This window comes from Calidris pugnax, unplaced genomic scaffold (assembly GCF_001431845.1).
Source record: "Calidris pugnax isolate Ruff unplaced genomic scaffold, ASM143184v1 scaffold13, whole genome shotgun sequence".
In the NCBI taxonomy this organism is placed as follows: Eukaryota; Metazoa; Chordata; class Aves; order Charadriiformes; family Scolopacidae; genus Calidris; species Calidris pugnax.
In genome coordinates this window covers 12,300,456-12,322,763 of record NW_015090810.1, presented here as the reverse complement: position 1 = coordinate 12,322,763, position 22,308 = coordinate 12,300,456, and the positions used below count along the sequence as shown (strand labels likewise).

At 37.2% G+C, this 22,308-nt stretch overlaps 1 protein-coding gene across 4 annotated transcripts in view; it reads right to left on the bottom strand.

Moving 5' to 3' along the window:
* NETO1 (neuropilin and tolloid like 1) overlaps positions 1-22,308 on the bottom strand; it is a 92,554-nt gene that overhangs the window by 68,927 nt on the left and 1,319 nt on the right. For all 4 annotated transcript variants that reach the window (XM_014938617.1, XM_014938616.1, XM_014938614.1 and 1 more), the window contains exons 2-4: positions 19,087-19,140; positions 17,384-17,521; positions 8,711-8,959 (exon numbers count right to left, since the gene is read on the bottom strand). In XM_014938617.1, the coding sequence (XP_014794103.1) occupies positions 8,711-8,959; positions 17,384-17,521; positions 19,087-19,140 (441 nt within the window). The remainder of the gene's footprint in view (positions 1-8,710; positions 8,960-17,383; positions 17,522-19,086; positions 19,141-22,308) is intronic.

The following is a 22,308-nucleotide window of genomic DNA, read 5'->3' as shown; positions in this document are numbered from 1 at the left end:
ATTATTTTTGAATGCACATCTAAGCTTGTTAAAGGTTTCTCCCAGGTGCTTCTGAAAAAACAGACATACTGTCAGAGAAATGTAGTTTTTCTGTAAATAATATTTAACATTGCAACATCATAATCACCTTTATTGGTGAGATCACTGACATATCAAGGGAAGTATTTCCTGTAGAGGTAGAAAATAAGTATTTGTACCTGTACTGCACTACAATATCCTAGTAAACCTCCTCTAGAAGTCTGTGTTCAACTTGTTGTGGAACAGAAACAAAGAGATTCTGAAGAGAGGTGGGATGGTACTGATGGCAAGGGGAACAAAGAGTCTATGGTATTAAAATGGAATACAAGAATTTGGCTTGTGGAGACAAGCAAACCAACATCTTGAACAAAGAGATAACTGCATCTCTAAGCTCATGATGCAGTGACATATCATCCCGTCGAGAAAAAAGGTTTCAAAGCTTACAAGTAATGTTGGTATAAGGTGGCAAACACATACGCTGGTTGTGAATAATTTTAGGTAGGAAATCAGAATAACATTCCTTATAATTTGGATCCTGGAACAGTCTTCTGTAACAATGGCTGATACTGAAAATACCCAAATAAGATTAACTCTGAAAGCATTTTAAAATCCATTAATAGAGCAATATGAATTTAAATATTTATGAGATGAGTTGGAAACTTGCTGTTTGCAGTCCCAGTGTGTGAGACAACACTTGGAAAGCCCCTTCCCTCCAATGTTTGTACACAGTAAATACAAATGCAAGTCTAATGTCCCTAGTTAATGCAGCTCTTACCAAACCAGGCAATTGTTTTTTTTTTTTTCTTTCTTCCAATGTCAGTGTATTTAAAACTACATTTTATTTTCTATTGCTCTTATTTTCACAGCAAAGCTCAACAGAGTAGGAATATAGGTGTTCAACTTCTTTCTGTCACTAATACAATACTCCCAGTATGGAGAGATTTCTAAAATAGGAAGTTCTGTGGTTGCCTTTTGGGTATTGTAGAAAGCAAAATGTAAGTACGTGATAGCAAGAGGTGATATGGGACCTGAGGATCCTGTGAGATATTTTAGACATTCATTTGCTCTACACAGGGAATTATTTCTCACTTGAAATTTAAAAGAAGCATATTGTCCAATTATATTCTCATATTTATTGTACTGAAATATTCTGGACCTAATTCTACAGCTCATGTAAGTCAATGAAATCTATAGAGCACCACAACGCAAATCTATTATGATGAAATGACTACATCAGTGGACAAGAAAAGAGCAATGGATATCATCTATCTGGACTTCTGTAAGGCCTTTGACACAGTCCTTCACAACATCCTTCTCTCTAAATTGGAGAGATATAGATGGACTGTTCGGTGGATGAGGAATTAGTTGGATGGTTGCATCCAGAAGGTAGTGGTCAACCGCTCAATGTCCAGATGGAGATCAGTGCCAAGTGGTATCCCTCAGAGGTCTCCACTGGAACCAGAACTGTTTAATATTTTCATCAATGACATAGACAGTGGGATGGAGTGCAAGTTTGTAGATGACACCAAAGCAAATGTTGCAGTTGACACTCCCGAGGGGCAGCAACATCCTTCTCTCTAAATTGGAGAGATATAGATGGACTGTTCGGTGGATGAGGAATTAGTTGGATGGTTGCATCCAGAAGGTAGTGGTCAACCGCTCAATGTCCAGATGGAGATCAGTGACAAGTGGTGTCCCTCAGAGGTCTCCACTGGAACCAGTACTGTTTAATATTTTCATCAATGACATAGACAGTGGGATGGAGTGCAAGTTTGTAGATGACACCAAAGCAAATGTTGCAGTTGACACTCCCGAGGGGCAGGATGCCACCCAGAGGAACCTGGAAAAGCTCAAGAAGTGGGCCCATGCAAACCTCATGAGGTTCAACAAGACCAAGTGCAAGGTCCTGCACCTGGGTCAGGGCAACCCCTGCTATCAATGCAGACTGGAGGATGAAGGGATTGAGAGCAGCCCTGCGGAGAAGGACTTGGAGGTACTGGTGGATGAAAAGCTGGACATGAACCAACAATGTGTGCTCACGGGCCACAGAGCCAACTGTATCCTGGGCTGCAACAAAATAAACATGGCCAGCAGGTTGAGAGAGGCGATTCTGCCCTTCTAACCCGGCTCAGGTGAGACCTCACCTGGAGTACTGCATCCATCTCTGGAGCCCTGGAAAAACATGGACCTGTTGGAGCGGGTCTGGAGGAAGGCCACAAAAATCATCAGAGGGATGGAACTCCTCTCCTTTGAGGAAAGGCTGAGAGTTGTGATTATTCAACCCAGAGAAGAGAAGGCTCCTGCAAGACCTTATTGAGGCCTTTCAGTACTTTAAGAAGGCTTTTAAGAAAGATGGGTTTGTAGTGAAAGGGCTAGGAGTAATGGTTTTAAGCTAAAAGGGGGTAGATTTAGACTAGGTAGAAGGAAGAAATTTTTTACAATGATGGTGGTGAAACACTGGAACAGGTTCCCCAGAGAGGTGGTAGATACACCATCCCTGGAAACATTAAAGGTCATGTTCGACAAGCCTCTGAGCAACCTCATCTAGTTGAAGATGTCCCTTCTTATTGCAGGGAAATTGGACCAGATGACTTTTGAAAGTCCCTTCCAATGCAAACTATTCTATGATTCAAGTTGTTATCACTGTTGATGTTAGCATAGAAGTAGTCAGACCAAGTTCAGAAGAGAACAGGAAAATAAATAAACAGATAAATAAATGCAAGTGAACAAGTTCCCACAACTATTCAGGTGTCCCAGGTGACGAGGAAATACCCCTTCCTTAAATATACACAAAGGAAGACATGGATATTAGATGGCAAAATGATCTGACAATATATTACCTAATTTCTTTAAAACTGTGATTGAATTTAATAAATTCACAATAAATTTTTTGTCAGTCCTTAAATATGGAAATTCTCCAGTCAGGAAGAATTTGGGTAGTTGTGTTTTTCCTTAAGATAGACAATGCCATTATTCTATGACTCTGACAATCTAAAGATACTTGTACGATTGCAACGGAGATGTAAAAGTACCATTATTCTGATTAGACAGTGTTTTACACTCCATATTCGGGGACATAAGAGTATAATATTTTTTTTCTTTTTCCATTATCAGACAGTTGAACAGAAAACATTACTGACTGACCTTTATATTAATGAAGCTAAATAAAAACACAGATGGCTTCTACTAAGTGAAGGAACTGAAAGTAATGATGCGCTATCTTAAGCCACTGTCCTGCAAAATCAGGAACCAGGATAAAGAGAAATCTGATTATTCTAGCTGAATAAGAAAGCTCAAATAAACATATCCTCTCTCTGTCTGAATCTTTGTCTACACTAAAAAACTGACTCATTTAAAAGAATGTTTTTTTCAAGAATATGTCCCCTTGTAGTAATACTTGAAATTTTCTACACGAAACAGTGATTCAACACCACGAGACATAACTTTTTAGGAAAGGACCCAGAGATATGAAATGAAATTTCAGCTGTAGGCCTTTCAGTGTGGCCCAAAGAATGACAAAACAAGAGCAAGAAAGAATTATCATGTGACTTGTCTCATGTGTCTTTCCCTGGACAATCATATTTGCATTGAAAATGAACCAGAGCAACCTGAAAATATTGTTATTTGATATGTTATTTCTTTTATACATGGCATTTGCAAAAAAAACAACAAAATGTTGTTTTGTGAATGATAGTTCCATTTATAAATTATCACAGTTAATCTGTATTTAACAATAAAAAATAAAATTTAAATTGTACATAAAGAGTAAATATGTTTTGTTTTGCTTATTAACTCTCATGTATAAAAAATCATTGAAAATCTACTTTACTTCCTAATTGCACCTTGTTTACTCCTAGTTAGTTATAATAATATATAAGAAAAAGACAACTTCTTCCCTTAATTCAGAGGTTTGATATTTAAAATATTAATATATATCTGTATACCATGTATACAGCTTCATTCAACCACAACTTGCTTAACCCTATAATCCATAAAATTACAAAAATGAAAGCCTAAAGTATCCTTTCAATAAGGAACCTTTTTTTTTTTTTTTTCAAAATTTTCAGTATCTTTACCACTTACTGGGTGTGTTTGTGTTGGTTTTGTGTGGAGTTCTAGGTTTGTCATTAAAGTTGTTTCAGTTTAAAGTTGTTGTTGCTCACCTTTTAGAGTGCTGAAAAGTGCTCTGAAAAAAAAATCTATTTAAAGGGAACTGAATTTATGGCAAGAGAATTATGTTTGTTTCAAGATGCCTGAAACCCCAGCCTGCTGAGAAACTACTGAACCTCCACTGAACATTTACATCGATGGATGGAGTTCCAACAATTTTAATACCAGGGAGTCAAAGAAATTATTAAACAGAAAAGTTCTAGTAATTGCAAAATATTAGTCTATTCCTCATGATTGTTCTGTATAATTCTTTTTTTTGGACTTAGTCCAAACTAGTTTTAAAATGCCTCAGGTGACAGGGCTCTTTCCATTTTCACACAGTAATAGATCTTCCTTGGAACATTTTTCCTGATACCCTAATAGATCTTTTTTTCAAATTCATCCAATTAGCTGTTTTTGTACACCCTGGAGATATAGTAAATAATTTCTTTCCCCGCTTTTCCAGGTACCACTCAAATAATAATAAATGGTTGCAGTTTCAATTTAGTCAAATTTACTTATCTTTTTTTTTTGGTAATCTTGCCACACACCCACACATTCAACATCACATTTCTTGTCTTTATCAACAAACCAGAGCCTCCATCAAGACATTGAATGCAAAAGTGGCAGCTGAGGAACATTTTAGGGGTGGGTGGGGACCACAGAGGTGGGGAACATCAGAGATTGTTGCTACTAAATAACTGGTTCTGTTGCACTCATCACTGGATGAAGAAAGCCTGCTATGCAGTTAGGCAGAGTGTGCTGCTTGGTGACAACAGACAAGGAGAAGGCTGAGGTTCTCAACAACCTTTTTGCTTCGTTCTTCACTGCCAACCTCTCTCCTCACACCTCCTGAATTGAAGGACCGCAACACAGGGACCTGGGGGACAAAGTCCCTCCCACTGTAAGGTTCGTGACCACCTGAGGAACCTCAACATACACAAATCCATGGGACCTGATGAGATGCATCCCAGAGTCCTGATGGAATTGGCTGATGTAGTTGTCAAGCCATTGTCCATATATTTGAAGTGATGGCAGTCAGTCCCCAGTGACTGGAAGAAAGGAAACATTACACCCATTTTTAAAAAGGGTAGAAAGGAGGACCCCAGGAAGTCCTGACCTATCAGCCTCAACTCTGTGCCTGGGAAGATTATGGAACAGATCCTCGTAGAAGCTATGCTAAGGCACATGGAGGACAGAGAAGTGATTCAAGAAAGCCAGCATGGCTTTACAAAGGACAAGTCCTGCCTGAGCAACCTAGTGGCTTTCTACAAGGGAGTGACTACATCAGTAGACAAGGGACGAGCAATGGATATCATCTATCTGGACTTCTGTAAGGCCTTTGACGCAGTCCCCCACAACATCCTTCTCTCTAAGTTGGAGAGATACAGATCTGATGGGTGGACTGTTCAGTGGATAAGAAACTGTCTGGATGGTCACACCCTGAGGGTAGTGGTCAATGGCTCAATGTCCAGATGGAGAGGGGTGACAAGTATTGTCCCACAGGGATCCATACTGGGACCAGTGCTGTTTAATATCTTCATCAGTGATACAGACAGTGGGATCAAGTGCACACCCAGCAAGTTTGCAGATGACACCAAGCTGAGTGGTGCAGTTAACATTCCAGAGGAATGGGATATCATCCAGAGGGACCTGGACAAGCTAGAGAGGTGGGCCCGTGCAAACCTCATGAGGTTCAACAAGACCAAGTGCAAAGTCGTGCACTTGGGTTGGGACAATCTTTGGTATCAATACAGGATCGAGAATGATGTGATAGAGCAGCCCTGCGGAAAAGGACTTGGGGGTACTAGTGGATGAAAAGCTGGACATGAGACAATAATGTGTACTCGCAGCGCAGAAGGCCAATTGCATCCTGGGTTGCATCAAAAGAAGCGTGGCCAGCAGATTGAGAAAGGTGATTCTCCCCCTCTGCTCTGCTCTCATGAGACCCCACCTGCAGTACTGTGTCCAGCTCTAGAGCCCTCAGCACAAGAAGGACATGGACCTGTTGGAGTGAGTACAGAGGAGGGCCATGAAGATGATCAGAGGTCTGGAGCACCTCTCCTATAAAGACAGGCTGGGAGAGTTGGGGTTGTTCAGCCTGGAGAAGAGAAGGCTCCAGGGGTCTTCCAGTACCTGAAGGGGGACTATAAGAAAGCTGGGGAGGGACTGTTTGCAAGGGCATATAGCAATAGGAAAAGGGGCAATGGTTTTAAACTAGTGCAGGGTAGGTTTAGATTAGACATTAGGAAGAAGTTCTTTACAATGAGGGTGGTGAGACACTGGAACAGGTTGTGCAGAGAGATGGTGGAGGCCCCATCCCTGGAGGCGTTCAAAGTCAGGCTTGATGAGGCTCTGAGTAATCTGATCTAGTTAAAGATGTCCCTGTTTACTGCCGGGGGTTTGGACTAGATGACTGTTAAAGGTCCCTTCCAACTCAACACATTCTATGATTCTATGTCCCGTCAGATGCAATAAACTTCATCTAGCCTGAGTGTTCAGCTGCTCTAGATGCCAATATGAGTCTTTGCTTTGGTTACTTTCTTGACATTCTTTAAAGAGAGTATATCTGAAAATTTTCTTCTGATCTCTCCTTTTTTCATAGTTTAACTTCATAAGTTGTCACTGCCCAAGATGGATCTAGGTGGTTTAGATGGTAACTCCTGGAGGCAATTCCTCTCTATGCTATTCTTTTATACACTCTTGAAAGCCATCACTCTTTTTGATGAGTTGACAGTCACCCCTCCCAGTGCACACATTTGGACAACAGATCCCAAAATGTCAAGCCTATCCATGTCTATATAGTAAAGGACTGGTCAAGCAATCATCCAGAGTAAGAACTGCATTTTGTTAGACCAAGCAGTGCTATTTTGCACTTGTCAGATTAATCAAATTCTCATTTTGTCCAATATTCCTAGAAACCCTCCATCATTTGCAGAACTTCTTATTGAAATCTATGAAAGAAAATAAAAAAAAAAAGAAAGTAATAAGAAGAAAGACATAACCATTCTGTCTGAAGTCTGGAATAATTTGTGCTACTTTAGCAATTTACCAGCATTGATCTCTGTGTAGAAATCCACCTTACATCAGTAGAAAAGGAACGAGGATAAAACATGGCCCATGAAATTGTTTTTCACTTGAAAGTTTTTAGACAGAATAAGCTGCAGATTGTGTTATGAACATCTTTTCAACCATAACACATAACCCTTTGAAACAAGAAGGACATGAAATCTAAAGCAAAGACATTTTGTCAGAAGTGGGGAGGAACATGGCAAAAGCCCACAGAACCATGATAAATGAGAGATACAAATTTAACTCTTTTTTCAGAGACAAGTATGTGTGGATATATTAGCATCTCATCAATTGTCTTTGCATTTACAACATATAGATATATCTATCAGGTTGTTTGCTACAGAAATTCTGTGTTCTGTTGCTGTTGGAACCTTCTAAATATGGTTATCCTCTGGAAGACAGTATCTTTGAGTTAAAAGAAAATTGAACTATTCTGGGTAATTCTGTAATCTTTTTCCCTACATTAAGGAAAGAAAACTGCAAAGAGTAACATTCAGGTTGTCCTGCTATTTTCTATGATGCTACTGGAATAATTAAACAAGCAGAATTTGGGGTCTGTTAATTTTAGAAGATATTCTGAAGACAATAGTTCCACCTAATGCAACAATTTAGCTGAAACAATAGTGACATAATTGACAAAATTACATAATAATTACAGTGCTTTAGAATGAGCTATATTAAGGTATGACTCATCACTCAATACATAAGAAGGTACAGAACCACGTCAAATCCAGCAGTGCAGTGCAGTATAGTGTAGCTGCAGCCAAAAATGAAATATAAAATCAGTGATCTTTCGTAAATAAGTGAGGGGAAGAGAGGAATTAATGGAAAGTATGACTATGATTTTTGTTTTACTTTAATGAATTAAATTTTAAAAGTGACAAGGAATAATTGTACAATTACAATTAAGATTTACATTTTTTTAGAAAAATATTTAATTCTCTTTATTATCTGAACATCACCCTTCCTCTGGCAATACTTGTTATAGTTTGCTTTATTGAAAAGGGAGAACTATTCCACTCCTCAGCTGGGGAAATGATTGGTGAAGTGGAAAAGAAATGATGGAATTTCCTGAGATAATTACATTTTTTATTAGAATACTTTATCAATGATCATTTTGAAAGAAAAGCTGCACGGTGTAACAATCAAGCATAAAACACATAACTTTCCATAAAACATTTTGAATTATCTTCTCTAATAGAATTTGATTGCAAATAATTATTTTAAAAACTGAAGAGGCTGAATATACGCATATTGGACAAAACTGTATTGAAAATGTCTTCCCTTAAGAAGCTTTTCTTGTTATGTAAAATACATATATACTATCTATCATTTTCCTATCTGATAATACCTTCCTTGATAATAAACACAGCCCTGGTTGAGGACATTATTCAATAGCACAGTTATATATCCTTAGCAAAGTTACTATGCTAAGCTTTTTCTATCAAAATGTGTGATAGTTTGTACTCACCAGGTGTAAAATTATACCGAGCAGAAAACCCAATAGATTCCAGCTCACCATCAGAAAAAAATTTAATCCATAGGAATCTGCCACTGGATTTTATCATAGGTGGATTTTGCTGTCCACAGAAACGTCCAATGATTGGGGAAAAGCCAAAAGGTCCATCTCGTACTTCAATATGGTCAAATTTACACTCCCAAGAAGGCTCTATGGAATATTTTTCATCAAAGTGCAGTTCAATGCATTGTCTAGGGGCAGCTAGAGATTAAAAGAAAAAGTATTTTATTATTTTCTAAACCAAGACCCTTCAAACCTCAAACAAAATTAAAGTAAACCAATATATCAATTGTGTATGCATCTTAATGTTTTGCTTAAAAAATTGTTTGAAAATTAGTACATCTATATTATTATAGATTTTACCATCATCAGCCTACTCATCTATTCTTCTCCTTTAAAAAAGTGCTCATGACATCAGTTCTTAGCAAAACCAACAGAGATATCTATGACTTAACAAAATACACTTTAGGAACAATAGGTTCAAACACAAAATCTTTCTAAGAAACATGCCTCAGGAAAACCAGTGTTTTCTTCTACTGGGTGGAGGGGGGAAATGTTAATCAGAATACTTTTTTATCTGATGTTCACAAAGAACTGCGTTATAGTAAGAAGGACAAATTCTGTTTCTGTATGTATTGCAGTTAATGACAGGCTTGAGTGTAATTGCTTATACTCAGATTTACTTATCTCATTTGAAACAAAAGGACAAGTGTAGTGAATTCTAACTTAAACAAGATAAGGATGAAGCAAAATTAATGTCTCACTAAAGAGCAAACAATATTCTACTGAAAACCTTGAAGAACTTTTATAGTGTTCACTTAATTAGACACAAAAACCATCTTAATTAACAGATATTAAGGCTAGTGGCAGTCAGGATGATGTCCAAAATAAATATTCCCTAACATCTCCCATATAAAGCAAAATAGTTACCGGGCGAACTATAGTATTTTCTTAAAAGGAGAAAAAAAGAATCATGTTTTTGTCTATAAATTTTAAGATCTGCAGCATCCCTGAGGTGCACTGTTCCTCTGCTTAAACCTGTCTGTAGCAAAAAATGTATGCTTTCAATGTATAGATTGTGATGCAATATAGCCTTTTGCTGACAAAGACTTCTGCTAAGACAAGGGTTTGTTGTGTCACTGCATGCTGTGCCTCTCATGGGACCGTGTCCTACACTTTACACATATTAGAAGAGGCTGAAATTGTTATAAACTTCGCCTGAGTTACCACTCTTTTCACATTAAAACAGTGCATAAGCTTAACATGGAAACTGCTGTCACTCCGGCAGTCAGTATCCTTCCATTTCTTTCCTCAGGAATAACAGGAACACTATCAGTGTGACCAGAACCTAGAATCTTGTATGTATTTTGAAATCTTTTAAATTGGAGCTTTTGGGATGAGCTCATTACTTACTTACGAATGGAGACTTTTTAAGAATAACTAAATAAGAAGACGTAAGGTAAATCTTAACATCTTTACATATAAGCACACAGTTACATCCCATTTACTACTATTTAATGTAAAATACAACTTCATTTTATGAGAAGCATTGAAGAAGTAACTTAATAACACAGGTTATTTGAGAAGAAAGATTATTTTAATACCTTTACATTCAATGTTAATATAATTGGGTGATTCATGTTTATTGAAATATTTATTTTAGTGTAGGAAACAAACCTTACCTACTGTTCTCAGTTTGAAGAAATTCACACATAGGCAAGTACTTACTATTGGGTCATTGTTATTTATGCCAATTTATAGGAAAATTGTGATCTTTGTGCCCATAAAATTCAATAGCAAAATCAAAACCTAAAACTTTACATACAATTGCACCAAATTTACAGCCCATAGAAATAAAACTACTTAGAAAATGTGAAAAAAACTTACAAAATTAAAATTCAATAGCAAAACTTGTAAAGAACATCTTATTAATGCTAGTCTTGGTGAGGTTTGAAGACCACAGTAGATCCTTTAGATTATAGGGAAAGACTGAATAACTGGAAGATATCATCGATTATTTTTTTTTCAGATTTTTCTACCTTTGATTTCACATATTTATAACAAGTATTGATTTAAACTTAACTAAGCAACACTAAGGCAGAAGTAAGCAATCAACACCTTTCAATCTGAGATTGTATTTTGTATGTTCTTGTTCCATTTCAGGAGATTTGTTGAGAGCTACTCATCATTCACCTAGGGACTGCTTAGTCAGGTATCAGAAACTCCTTCCTGGCAATGCTTTAGGTCATCTTAAGAATCCTTATTAATCATTGAATGACAGAATTGTAGGGTTTGGAAGGGACCTTCAGGGATCATCTAGTCAAACCACCCCTGCAAAGGAAGGTTCACCTCGAGCAGGCTGAAAAGGAACACATCCAGGTGGGTTTTTAGTATCTCCAGAGAAGGAGACTCTACAACCTCTCTGGGCAGCCTGTGCCAGTGCTCTGGCACCCTCAAAGTAAAGAATTTTTTTCCACTTATTCAAACAGAACTTCCTGTGTTCCAACTGGTGTCTATTGCCCCTTGTCCTGTCCCCAGAGACCACTGAGAAGAGCATGACCACATCCTCTTGACACCTACCCTTTAGATATTTATAAGCATTGATGAGATCCCCCCTCAGTCTTCTCTTGTCAAGGCTAAATAGACCCAGGTCTCTCAGCATTTCCTCATAAGAGAGGTGCTCGATTCCCTTGATCATTGTAGTCTCCACTGGACTCTCTCCAGTAGTTGACTGTCCTTCTTGAACTGGGGGGCCGAGAACTGGACACAGTACGGCCTCACCAGGGTAGAGTATAGTGTCGACCTGCTGGACACACTCTTCTCTGCTTTCATTTATTTTTCAACAAAGCCAAGATGAGGCTTTTCCTAGTGAAGCTCAGTTCTTGTTAGACAATCACATCAGCTCAAGAAGCATTCAAAGAAGAGTTTCTACTTTCCCCCAAAGCTCCCATGTGTAGAGGCTGCTCCACTTTAAGAATGGAGCATTGACTATTCATTAGCATCTTTTCTCCACTGCTAGATAAAACAAGGCAGGGGAATGAGTTTAGGGGCTGGACCACTGACTCCGTAAATGTTAAAATTACTTCCTGGCATGAGTTTGGCCATGCCAGTCAGAACTTCCAAAACTTGGTCTTAGGCATGATGAGTTTCACACCAGTCAAGGACCATTCATAGCAAACAGTTTGCATCTGTACTCTTGACTGGAAAGGTGAAAGGAGTTCATCTGTACATGTATGATTGTGCCTATCAGTCTCAAGGCCCATGAACATTTCCTGATCTGTTTTAGGTATTAGTACAGGTACTGCCTGTGTCCCAGCCTTCTGTGCAAACTAAGATGAGGTCCTTTCTCCTAATTCTCTTGAGGAATGCAACACTTTATGTTTCTGTTACTATGAGGACAGTGGTGATGATAAAAGATTGGGCAAAGGCAGGAAGGAGTGCTATACATGCATTCATGCATCTTTTCATTGTGTGCTTCATTTGTATGATGTTCAGAGTTAAAGGTTAAATGTTTTGCTTGCAATAATTAACCTAAGAAACAAAATTATTGAAATCTTCCTGGAAATGATCATAAGGGATGAAAACACACAATTCAAACTCCCAACGTTAACTCCTCTCTTTTAGAGCAAAAAGTTATTGTTTTGGACTTATACTCGGGCTTTAGGAAGGAGTTTCTTTGCCAAATGCAAACTATAACAAGGAGGCATTGTATAAATACACATCTTGTGCCACAGCTTTTGCAACAAAGCCTATGCAAATGCGGCCTTAGTAAAACATACAGAAACACAGTGAGAATGAATCTAGAATAATGACTAATAAAAATTCATATATAGCTACAGAAAAACAGAACAAAACAAACAAACAAAAAGCCCAAAATACGTAATTCTCCTAGACTGAATTGGAATCTGGCCATCTAATCAGAAAAGGAAAGATGGAGTGGTGATTTCTAGTATCTTTATTCACAGGTAAAGCCCATTCACACTGTCAGAACCTTTTATGTGCCTGCAATAACCAGAAAATTTGTTGTTAAGTCCAAATGAAATATATTGAGGTGGTCCCATAAAATTATTTTACTTCAAATCTTAAAATTCTTCCATATTTAGCTTCCAATTACCTTTCTTCAAAAATTTTTAATACCATGAAAAGACTACTTAGTGCTTGCATGTCTTGTCACATTTTTCATCTAATTATCTTTCACAAGTGCTTTCTTGAGATTTTACAGTCAATGAAAAAAAAAAAGCATTGGGTTCCAACTTGTGTTAGAACAGTTGCAGGGAAAACACACAATTAAGGTTTTAATTCTGATCAGCCTCTAAGTCTGTGTAACTGACAGCTGAACTTAAGCGAAAAATCTGTTTCAATTTACCAGACTGCATGGAAATGAGACATTGAACTCAATACCTACCCCCATCTATCTGAGCTGCTGTAGTACTGATAGTTTTTAATAATCCTTGGTCTTTCTGGTTGTCCAGCTAGTATTGATAAGAAAGCTAGCTATAGCCTCCTTTCAAAAGAGGATTCTTTCCTTGTTTTGAACACAAAAATCACTGCGAAATACAAAAAGGCTTTGAGCAGAGATTTTTCATACAGTAACATGTGACCACTTTCAAATACTTTTGAAATATCTGGGATTAAAGAGTTCAATGGTCTTTAGTGAAAACATGGAAGTCCTTCAAGAGAGCTAACTCTGAATGTAACACTAACATAATGTGTAAGATTTATTTCACATCTCCATAAAGCAATTCTAGATAATACCTATATTTAAAAATAAGCATTTAATTATTAAAAACTGAAGGATGGATAAAACCTTACAAGCATTTCACTTACAGGATTGCCAAACCAATTTTTAAGATATATTGTGTAAAGTATGACTATCCCACCCCCCAGATATTTTTAACACAAACAAAAGCCTTTGTTCCTACAAAATCTCTTGCGCAAATTTGTCTTTGGAGTACCCATGCCAAATTTTCTGCAGCTTGGCAAAGGCTAATGCTACCATTGCTGCAGTTGTTCCAGGCAGCTGTGAATTTTGCCAGGTTAGTCATGAATATGAGAAACATGGATCAAATTTGGCCTATCAGGCAATTTAATGTGTACACTCAGATATTTCTTACATTTTATATATGCCCAATAAAACTGAAATTAAAAACAACAAATTCTCAATGGATTTTGACAGGAAGATGGGATTCACCACAAGTTCTTCTATAGCATAATAATTTTTGTACTGAGTCCATGACTTCTGGATGACCTAAAAGATTTCTTTTAGAAAGGCATCCAATCTGGACTTAAAAATTCCCAGTTGTTCCAATAGTTAATTATCATTACTACTAAAATAGAAGAAAAGAAAAAAAAAAAAAAAGAAAAAGAAACTTCTAGCTGTTTGATCTGCTTACGCCTTTGACTGCTAGGATAGAAGCTCCTGCAGTCAGAAATCCTCTTCTCTTTTAGAAACTCACAGTCTATGATTATGGCAATTTTTTTCAGCTCCTTTACTTCACCGAAGTAATTTTGAAATGATAAAAGGCTTGCATACATTTAAGAGGAGCAACAATGTGGGGAGAAAAATTGTATCATGAAATTAAATTCAATATTATTACAATACTACATGCTGAAGTCCTCGCTCAAGCCCACTAAAGTCAGTAGGGATTGTGTTTGAGGGAAGCCATTAGACTTTGCTCTAGATTGTCTTTGATTGCAAAAAGTGAAGGAAGGAAAGCAAGCCAGCAGGAAGGAACCTGGTGATTCATACACATATTTAAACTCACATCACACAGATGTCAGCATGGTATATAGTGCTGGTATATGGAACTCTCTAAGACTTACAAAGGGGAGATAGCAATGTAGGAATCTTATTACACATCATATTGACAGTCCCTCAAATTTGGTACTTGGTATTCAACAGCAGCCAGAAGCTATTGGAATAATAATAATAATAAATATAGGTTTACTCTATAACTGAACGTATGTTTACGTCTTGGATTAGCAAGGATTATCCACTCTGTAGATTGTTAACCTACCTCAGAGATGTTGTTATTAGTAAAATAATGAATTCTTTTTTTGCAGTCCTTTAACTTCAATATCTTATGACAATGAGTCGTACAGAATATAAAAGATAATGGAAAGGTTTTCACTTGCTAGCCTTCTTTATCATTTTCTGCCATCTTAATATTTTGTAAAAAAAAATAAATGAACAAATAATCATCTTTAATTAAAAAATAGGGGTTTTTTGTCCTTGAGTGTTTCTTATTTTGCCTCTTTTGAAAATTCCAGTTTTTAAAATATCATTGCTCAGACACCATATCTCTGCTTATTTTTGTAACATTTTTCAGACATTACTCTTCCTGATCTTTTTAGAAGATAGAAATGGACAGGTGGATATCAGAGCTGAAAGCATGCAACATGCATGTTTCTCATCAAATTATGTACTAATAGAGCTGCTCTCATCGTGCATTTTAAAATACCCTGGTAAAAATCAAACTGTTGATTATGGCTGGAGAGGAAGCAGAAAATATTGATGTCATAAGAAATTATGTGCAAATGTTTTTTGCCAGATTGATTTTTCCCATAAAATATAGTAAGATGTTTTGAATTTGGATTATTCTTTCTGCTATATGTTGTTCCAAACTTCTCAACATGAAATTTCATCATCATAGAAGCTGTTTGATTAAATCTCTCCTTCCTAAATTGTTCTTAGACATTTCCAATTTGAGCTATTCTAAATCATGCTATTTCAATAGCATATCTTGCCACCTTTCAGCTTCTTAACTATGTTTTATAAGTATTTATCTAATATAATAAAGACAAAGGTCTTTAAAATAAAGGTCTTTTGGGCACCTTCTTACTAAGATGAGGAACTCCTTATGGCCTGAGATATTGGACCAGGTTTACAAAAATGCTTATATTTTATTTCTTTTTCCATTGCCTTCCTCTTTAATAATAAAACACATCTCTGTGTTTCAGATCCTTAAAGATAAAATAGGATTACTTTTTACCAGTCTCACAGGAATGTTAGAATTATAACTTGATTAATATATGCAAAAACACTTGGATCTAGCAACCTAACACTAAGCAATATAACACTAAGCAGTACATATTAAATCTATACATTTATCTGTGTATTTGTTATTATTATTAAATAATTAAATAATTAAATAAATTAAGTAGTACATATTAAATCTACACATTTATCTGGGTATATTGTTATTATTGTTATTTTGAATCAATTACTAAACCATGAAAGAACTTAAATGTTTACCATATGCCTGCTTAAATTCTAGACTCAAGAGGGAAGACTACTCAAGCATAAATTTCCTTTAAAGGGCTTATTTGACTCGATGATTTATAATAAAGTCTTTATTTCCAACTTCGGTCAGGCTACCTAGCACTAATGTGGAACTCAGAAAACTGTCATTTTGTTGTGATTTTTTTTTCCTAACCAACGCATACAGCATATACCATCCATCATTTAGATATTTATGAAATATATTTCTTTTAGTAACTCAGCACTAGATTTGGAAAGACACGCTGGTTTCTAAAAGTGCCTAGTGGGGTGTTCTAAAGTAGTTAATTCAATTTTAATTAGCTATATACCTTTGAAAATCTCTCTTGGAACTACCTACATCTGTAGTCAAATAAATATTTCTACAAACCCTGGTTCCACCACTTGTAGTTAATAATTCTGTCCAACTAATCATTGACAGAACAGGTCTCGATGTTGTACTCTGCATGTAGTCACAAGTCATGAATGAATCTTCTTGGTTCCAACAACTTACCGTTCTGTATCGGATTCATCTTTTCTGCTACCAAGCTCTGACAGCATCTAATCACTATTACTTTCCACAAATTCATTTTTACAACAATCCTTTCAACATCCATTTTTCTAAGACTGATGAAAAGAAACCATGTAACTTGCTTGTAATATACTTCTAGCCTTTCTTACAGAACGTCCATGGCTGCAACTGCCTGATCTTTAAAAACTGTGTCTTATGGCTGTTTGGTGATAATGTTTATTCTTTTCTGGTTTTCTTTTGGTTTGGTTTTGTTTTCTTCATTTATTTTCATTTCTCATGAACACCTGGATGGAAAATAATTTTTACACTCACTATATGGAGATTTTCTGTTTGGCTTTCTTTACTGTACTTTTCCTAGCTATGCTTGTCATCCCTGATTCAGTTATGATAAGTTTAAAATACTTATATGAAACTCAATACTTATATGAAACTCAAAAAAGTATTTTCATTTCCTGTGTTCACTTTTTAAACTAATTTTAAAATATTATTTCTTCTGTCATATTACAGGATTTTAGGTTCTATTCATTCTCTGAATATCCTAAAATAAATTACACTGTGTTTATTACGAAGTGACTCATGCATACTTAGCACCTGAACTAAATTATGAGTGATGTCAGGAAATAAATCAAATATTTTCTAGTATTTCTTAGTATGCTCTCCAAAATTTTTATTTTTTTACCAAAAAAAAAAATAATGCAGAGATAGAGCTTCTCTAAATCTTGTGTTTTGAAAAGTTTTATCTTGATCGTATAGGCTTTACCTCACATATAATAAAAGAAAACACTTCTTTTTAACACAGTTGATAATAGAATATAAAGTTTTTGCAGCTGGTCACCTTCTATAATGTAGACGCACTCTCTGTCAGGAGGATACTTGTTGGGGTAATTGGGTGAAGTGAAGATGCCTCCTTCTGCATATTTTGTCCAAGTTCCACACTGCACTGGTTTCTGTCCTTCGGAAGTATTTTGCTTTTCTGTAAAATGATCACATTAAGCATTATATAATTAGCTGAAAAATAATTATGCCCCTATGATAATTAGAACTCTTTCACAGAACAAAACAATCCCGTCTGTCCGTGACCTCAGATTTTTTCTGTTGAGACCAAGTATAATCATTTACCCAGGGAAAACAAGACTTTTCTTTAGCGGTGCAAATGTATAATTTTTACTCAATTTTTTCAAAGCAGAGAAAAGGCTTGGATGTCTAGGGAAAGACATATTTATACTGCTTTTTAAATAATAAACTTGTAGAGACAGCATGTGCTCAAGAAGTGGGAGACACAAGTTTCCCACTCATGTATCTCAGAAGGCTTGAGCATGTGCTCTATCAGCAAGCTACATGCCATAATAAAGGAATACATCAGAGTTGCAAAAAGAAGAAAAAACCCACAGAATTATGGTAGAATATATGAACTATTTTGAATTCGCAGCAGCTTAACTCCATATTCACCAAACAGAGATAGACAAGGGAATTTCTGGATTAAGGTTCATAGATTATTTTTATCTTGCCGTTTGCTGTTTAATAAATAAATAGCTCTGAGGCCAGGAATCACAGCCCAGAACTTTCCTCGTCCTAGGTGAATCATCAGAGAGCAGAGTCAGAGCTTCTTGTTTGCTTTTTTCCTAGCCCTGAAACTCTTGCGCTCCTTTCTGCACATTGGCAGAGAGCCTGGAGACAAAGGTTTGAGTCTGTTCAGGCTGAAGAAGATGAAGGATCATTTCCTGGGCATCACGCTTTAACAAGTAGGCTAAAATAAGATAGATTGTTCTGAGGGAAAAATGCCTAAGCTTGTATTAAAAGGAAGATTCTAGACCTCACACAGGCATCTGAAGAGTACTCCTGTGTTTTGATCCAAATGAGATATCTATACCCAAGGAGTGTCCCATCTAACTTAAGCCTCTGATGCATAGAGCTGAGTCATTTGAGGGTCCCTTCTATGATCAGTGGAAGGAGACGGGAACCTTTGAAGGATTATCTTAACCACCTGCCTTATGCTCTGCAAGCATTTCTCTTTCTTCCTGGTCTGTATCCAAGCTAAGTACGACACAGTTCCTAATTCCCTGAAATGAATTCTGGTCTGCAGGGACTGAGCATTCAGACACACACTGTGTTTTGCACCTCTCCCTGCTTGGCTCTCACCACACTTAGCATCCAGGGCCTTTAAGAACCTCTTTCTTTCCCCACCAATATCAGATTTGGAATTCTACTTCAACAAGCAAGAAGATCTTAAAAGTAGACAGCTCAATACCCAAATTGGACATCCCAATTTGAAAGTGGAGGCACTTCACAGTCTTTACTTAGAGTCAAACTGAGTCTTTGGTTAGATCTAGCTGTGGTTCAGGTCACTAACTTGTTTAAGAAAGTACCAATGGATTTTTGTGTGTGTACAGGCACAACGATACTCAAAACAGATGAACAAAGGACAAACACTGGAAGCACTCGAACTACTAAAAATCTCAAGAACTAAACTAGCAACTCAAATACATACTTTGGACTCTAACACATAACGGCTGAAAAAAATATCTGAAGTTCACATACCTGTTCCTTTTTTGGTTGCCCCAGACAAATGTAGAATGATTAGACTTGCTACAACTGAAAGAGAAAAGTGCATTAGATATCGCAGTGTGATAGTGCCTGCAATTAAATCAATAGTAAACATCTGTCTTAGATGAATATGAGTTAAGTAGAATTACTGTAAAAATTTTTTTTCATGTTCACTTGCATCTTTAAATTGCACATTTTGTATAAACAAGTTTCTTTGTGATCTGCCCTTGGAAGTGTTTATCATTGTAAGTGGATCCAAATAAAGAGATCTTTTGGCTTTAAAACAAAATCCCCAGGCACTGATGTTTCCCTCCTATTTTTTTTTGGTTTTTTAATATTAGAGAAAAAAATTTCACCAATTTTTCTTTATGTAATCATATCTTGGGCCAGTAATGGAAAAGTGGCTGACTTTAACAGAGGGAAACAAAGGCCTGCCAAGTTTCAGTGCCAATGGTCTCACTTACGTCTCTCGCTATGGCATAATAAAATTTGGAAATGAATACTGGGACTGTGAAAGAAGTGAGGGGTTGGGTTCTTCATATCCATCAAAGCATTTGTAAACCCCTACTGAAGTAAATTATCAAGGGTGCTTAACAGTTTCATTAATCTAGTTTGTTTGACTTGTCGAGAGGATGTTACTTTGTGCTGCAGTGAATCTGCAGCCTGTTTTGCAAAGAGAAATCTCCTATCTCCAACCATGATAGGACAGCTGTGCCTCTTGGGAGAAAATGTGGCCTTTCTTAGATGGAATTTAACCTGGAGCTAGTTCCTGAGTTTCTGGGAGTTTCCGAATACAACATTTTAAGTAGAAAAATGCTAAAAGGCAAACACTTAGGCCAGTTGTAATGAAGTCTCTTAGGAAGATCAAAATGACTAGCTGGCTACCTGATGAAGAAATTATGCACTGATTTTCTTGTCATCACCCATATCTTCTTTGGTTATTGGAGAAAGTGGGATAGCAAGAGCAAAAGAGAACAGATCCATCAGTTCCTGGAGTGCTCAGGGTTTTGACCCCAGCTAGTTTGGCATTAAGCCCAGACATAGTGCCCAGACTGCACTAAAGTTAAAGTGGAGATGAAGTTGTGTGTTTATTCTGAGTATTTTGGATTGATCAGCTACCATTTCTATTGTTGACTTTGATAAGGAATTGATGGACCTGTGGTCTTTAACAAATATAACTGAATGGCATCCTTTCCTCTTCTTATTCCCAAGGCAAAAGGCATCATGGGCTAGTAACTAGCTACTTAAATGATCCTTTCAGAAATGGTGCTTGCATTATTTTCAGCTTCTATACTGCAAATTATATGCAATTTTTACCCCAAAGGAAGCCCGTCTCTCCATATTTCCAGTATTCTGATGTCACTGAGATCTCTATTTCTGTACCTTTGACCCTTCCCATGTGACAGAGGGTTTGCAGCATGGATGATGGCTACCTTTTTAAACATGGAGAGGCTGAAACACAGGGAAAATGAAGTTTTGGCAGCATATTCACTATTTCTTGGTCAGGCTCACAGCCCCTGTGTCTTTGAATCCCACAGCTAACAGAGACGGACATTGGCAGATCTGGTAGCTAAAAACTCTTCTGTGTCATGGGCATTCAGTAAGAACATTACATCCTCTGCTTGCATCTGAATGCTTCCCAACCATTCATGCCCCTACTCTCCTCAGGGATGGATTCTGGAAATACATGCTATCTGAGACTCTGCCCGCCGGCTGTGTCAGAATCTGAAAGCAATGAAGGATTCACCCATTTACTAAGTTGCTCATTTACTTTAGCTGTGTTTCACGCAGTGAACATAGTGCATCTATGCCTGTCATCCTCACCAGTAAAAACCTAATTTCTCTATAGCGTAAGGTGGACCGGTGTTAGAATACAGAGCCAGCTGTTGTTTTCTTTCTGCCCATAAATTTATGGAAGCTAGAATAGAAGGCACAGCAGCTAAACAAACCCCATGTGAGAAATGTTTTTTCTTAGTCAATTAATAATAATCCATATCTGATTCTTACAGGTTCATTTTAAGTGATTTTATTTATTAGCTCTCCCTCCTTTTTTCTACAGAAAAAATTGAAGTTCAGAGAAGTTAAAGAGTTGGTCCAAGTCACAAGGATATTATTACCAAGATGACAGAAAAAATATAAGTCTTTTCAATTCCAGCTGTACCCACCAGAAAAGATGCTTCCAACTTACACAGCTATGTTATTCCAAAGCAGGGGGCTATACTTGCGTATCATGTCAGTATTGATTACTAATAAGGAGTCAAAATAATCTTCAAAATAAAATGTAATAGACAAGAGACTAAGAAACTAAGATTTTTCTTAGGGTTAGACCCTAACCCTAGCATACTATATCCAACATTTGGACAGATGAAGAGAAATACACCTCCCATATTTCAAAAAAAAAAAAAAAAAGCCTCTTGGTTTAGTGGCATTAACATCAGCATTGCCAAAATATATATATTGCCAGAATGTAATTAAAATTATGGGCTTTATGGGAAAAGATAACACAATATTTTTTACTTCCACAGTCAAGGCACTCCATTTTATTCTATGACCCCTTGCCTTTTTTTGTTTCTCCAGCCACAGGAAAAGAACAATGCGTCTCATAGAGAGGGAGTAAAAAAAAAAAAAAGACCCCAAAGACATCAGTAACGCACTCTTCACTCACTCAGAGCTGTCACTTGGGGAAGCCTTGACAGTATAGCAACAATATTGTGTTATCTGGGTTTGGGAATATTTTTAACGAAGTTTCCATCAAATTTATTGTTGCTTTCCCTCTGTCTTCCTCCTCCCCCTTTCACTCCTAATCATGGGTGTAATTATAATCATGCTTTCTAGTGCCACTCTGATTACGCATCTTTGCACCCTTTTGGATCTGTGCATTTTTCCATTACAAGCTGTACATTAAGAGATTTATTTCTTGGCCAAGCAGCTTTTTTTGAGGCTGTGACTTGGCGTGGACGTAGCTTAGCCTGGCGAAGAGTTGTTGGACAAACGATACCTGGCCACGGTGCTTCTGTTGCACAGGTGCGGGTGCAGAGAGAGGTGCTGGAAGGAGCGGTGGCCACTCAAGCCCCCTCAGCAGAGTGGGCCCTCTGCAAAGCCGAGGCAGAAGAGGGGGTCCCTTCCACGCACCCTGAGCCCCCCCCGCCCCCATAATTGTTACCTTTCGGTGCCTCCCTGATGCTCCTGGAAGATTTCTCCCGAGGGGGCCGCCCC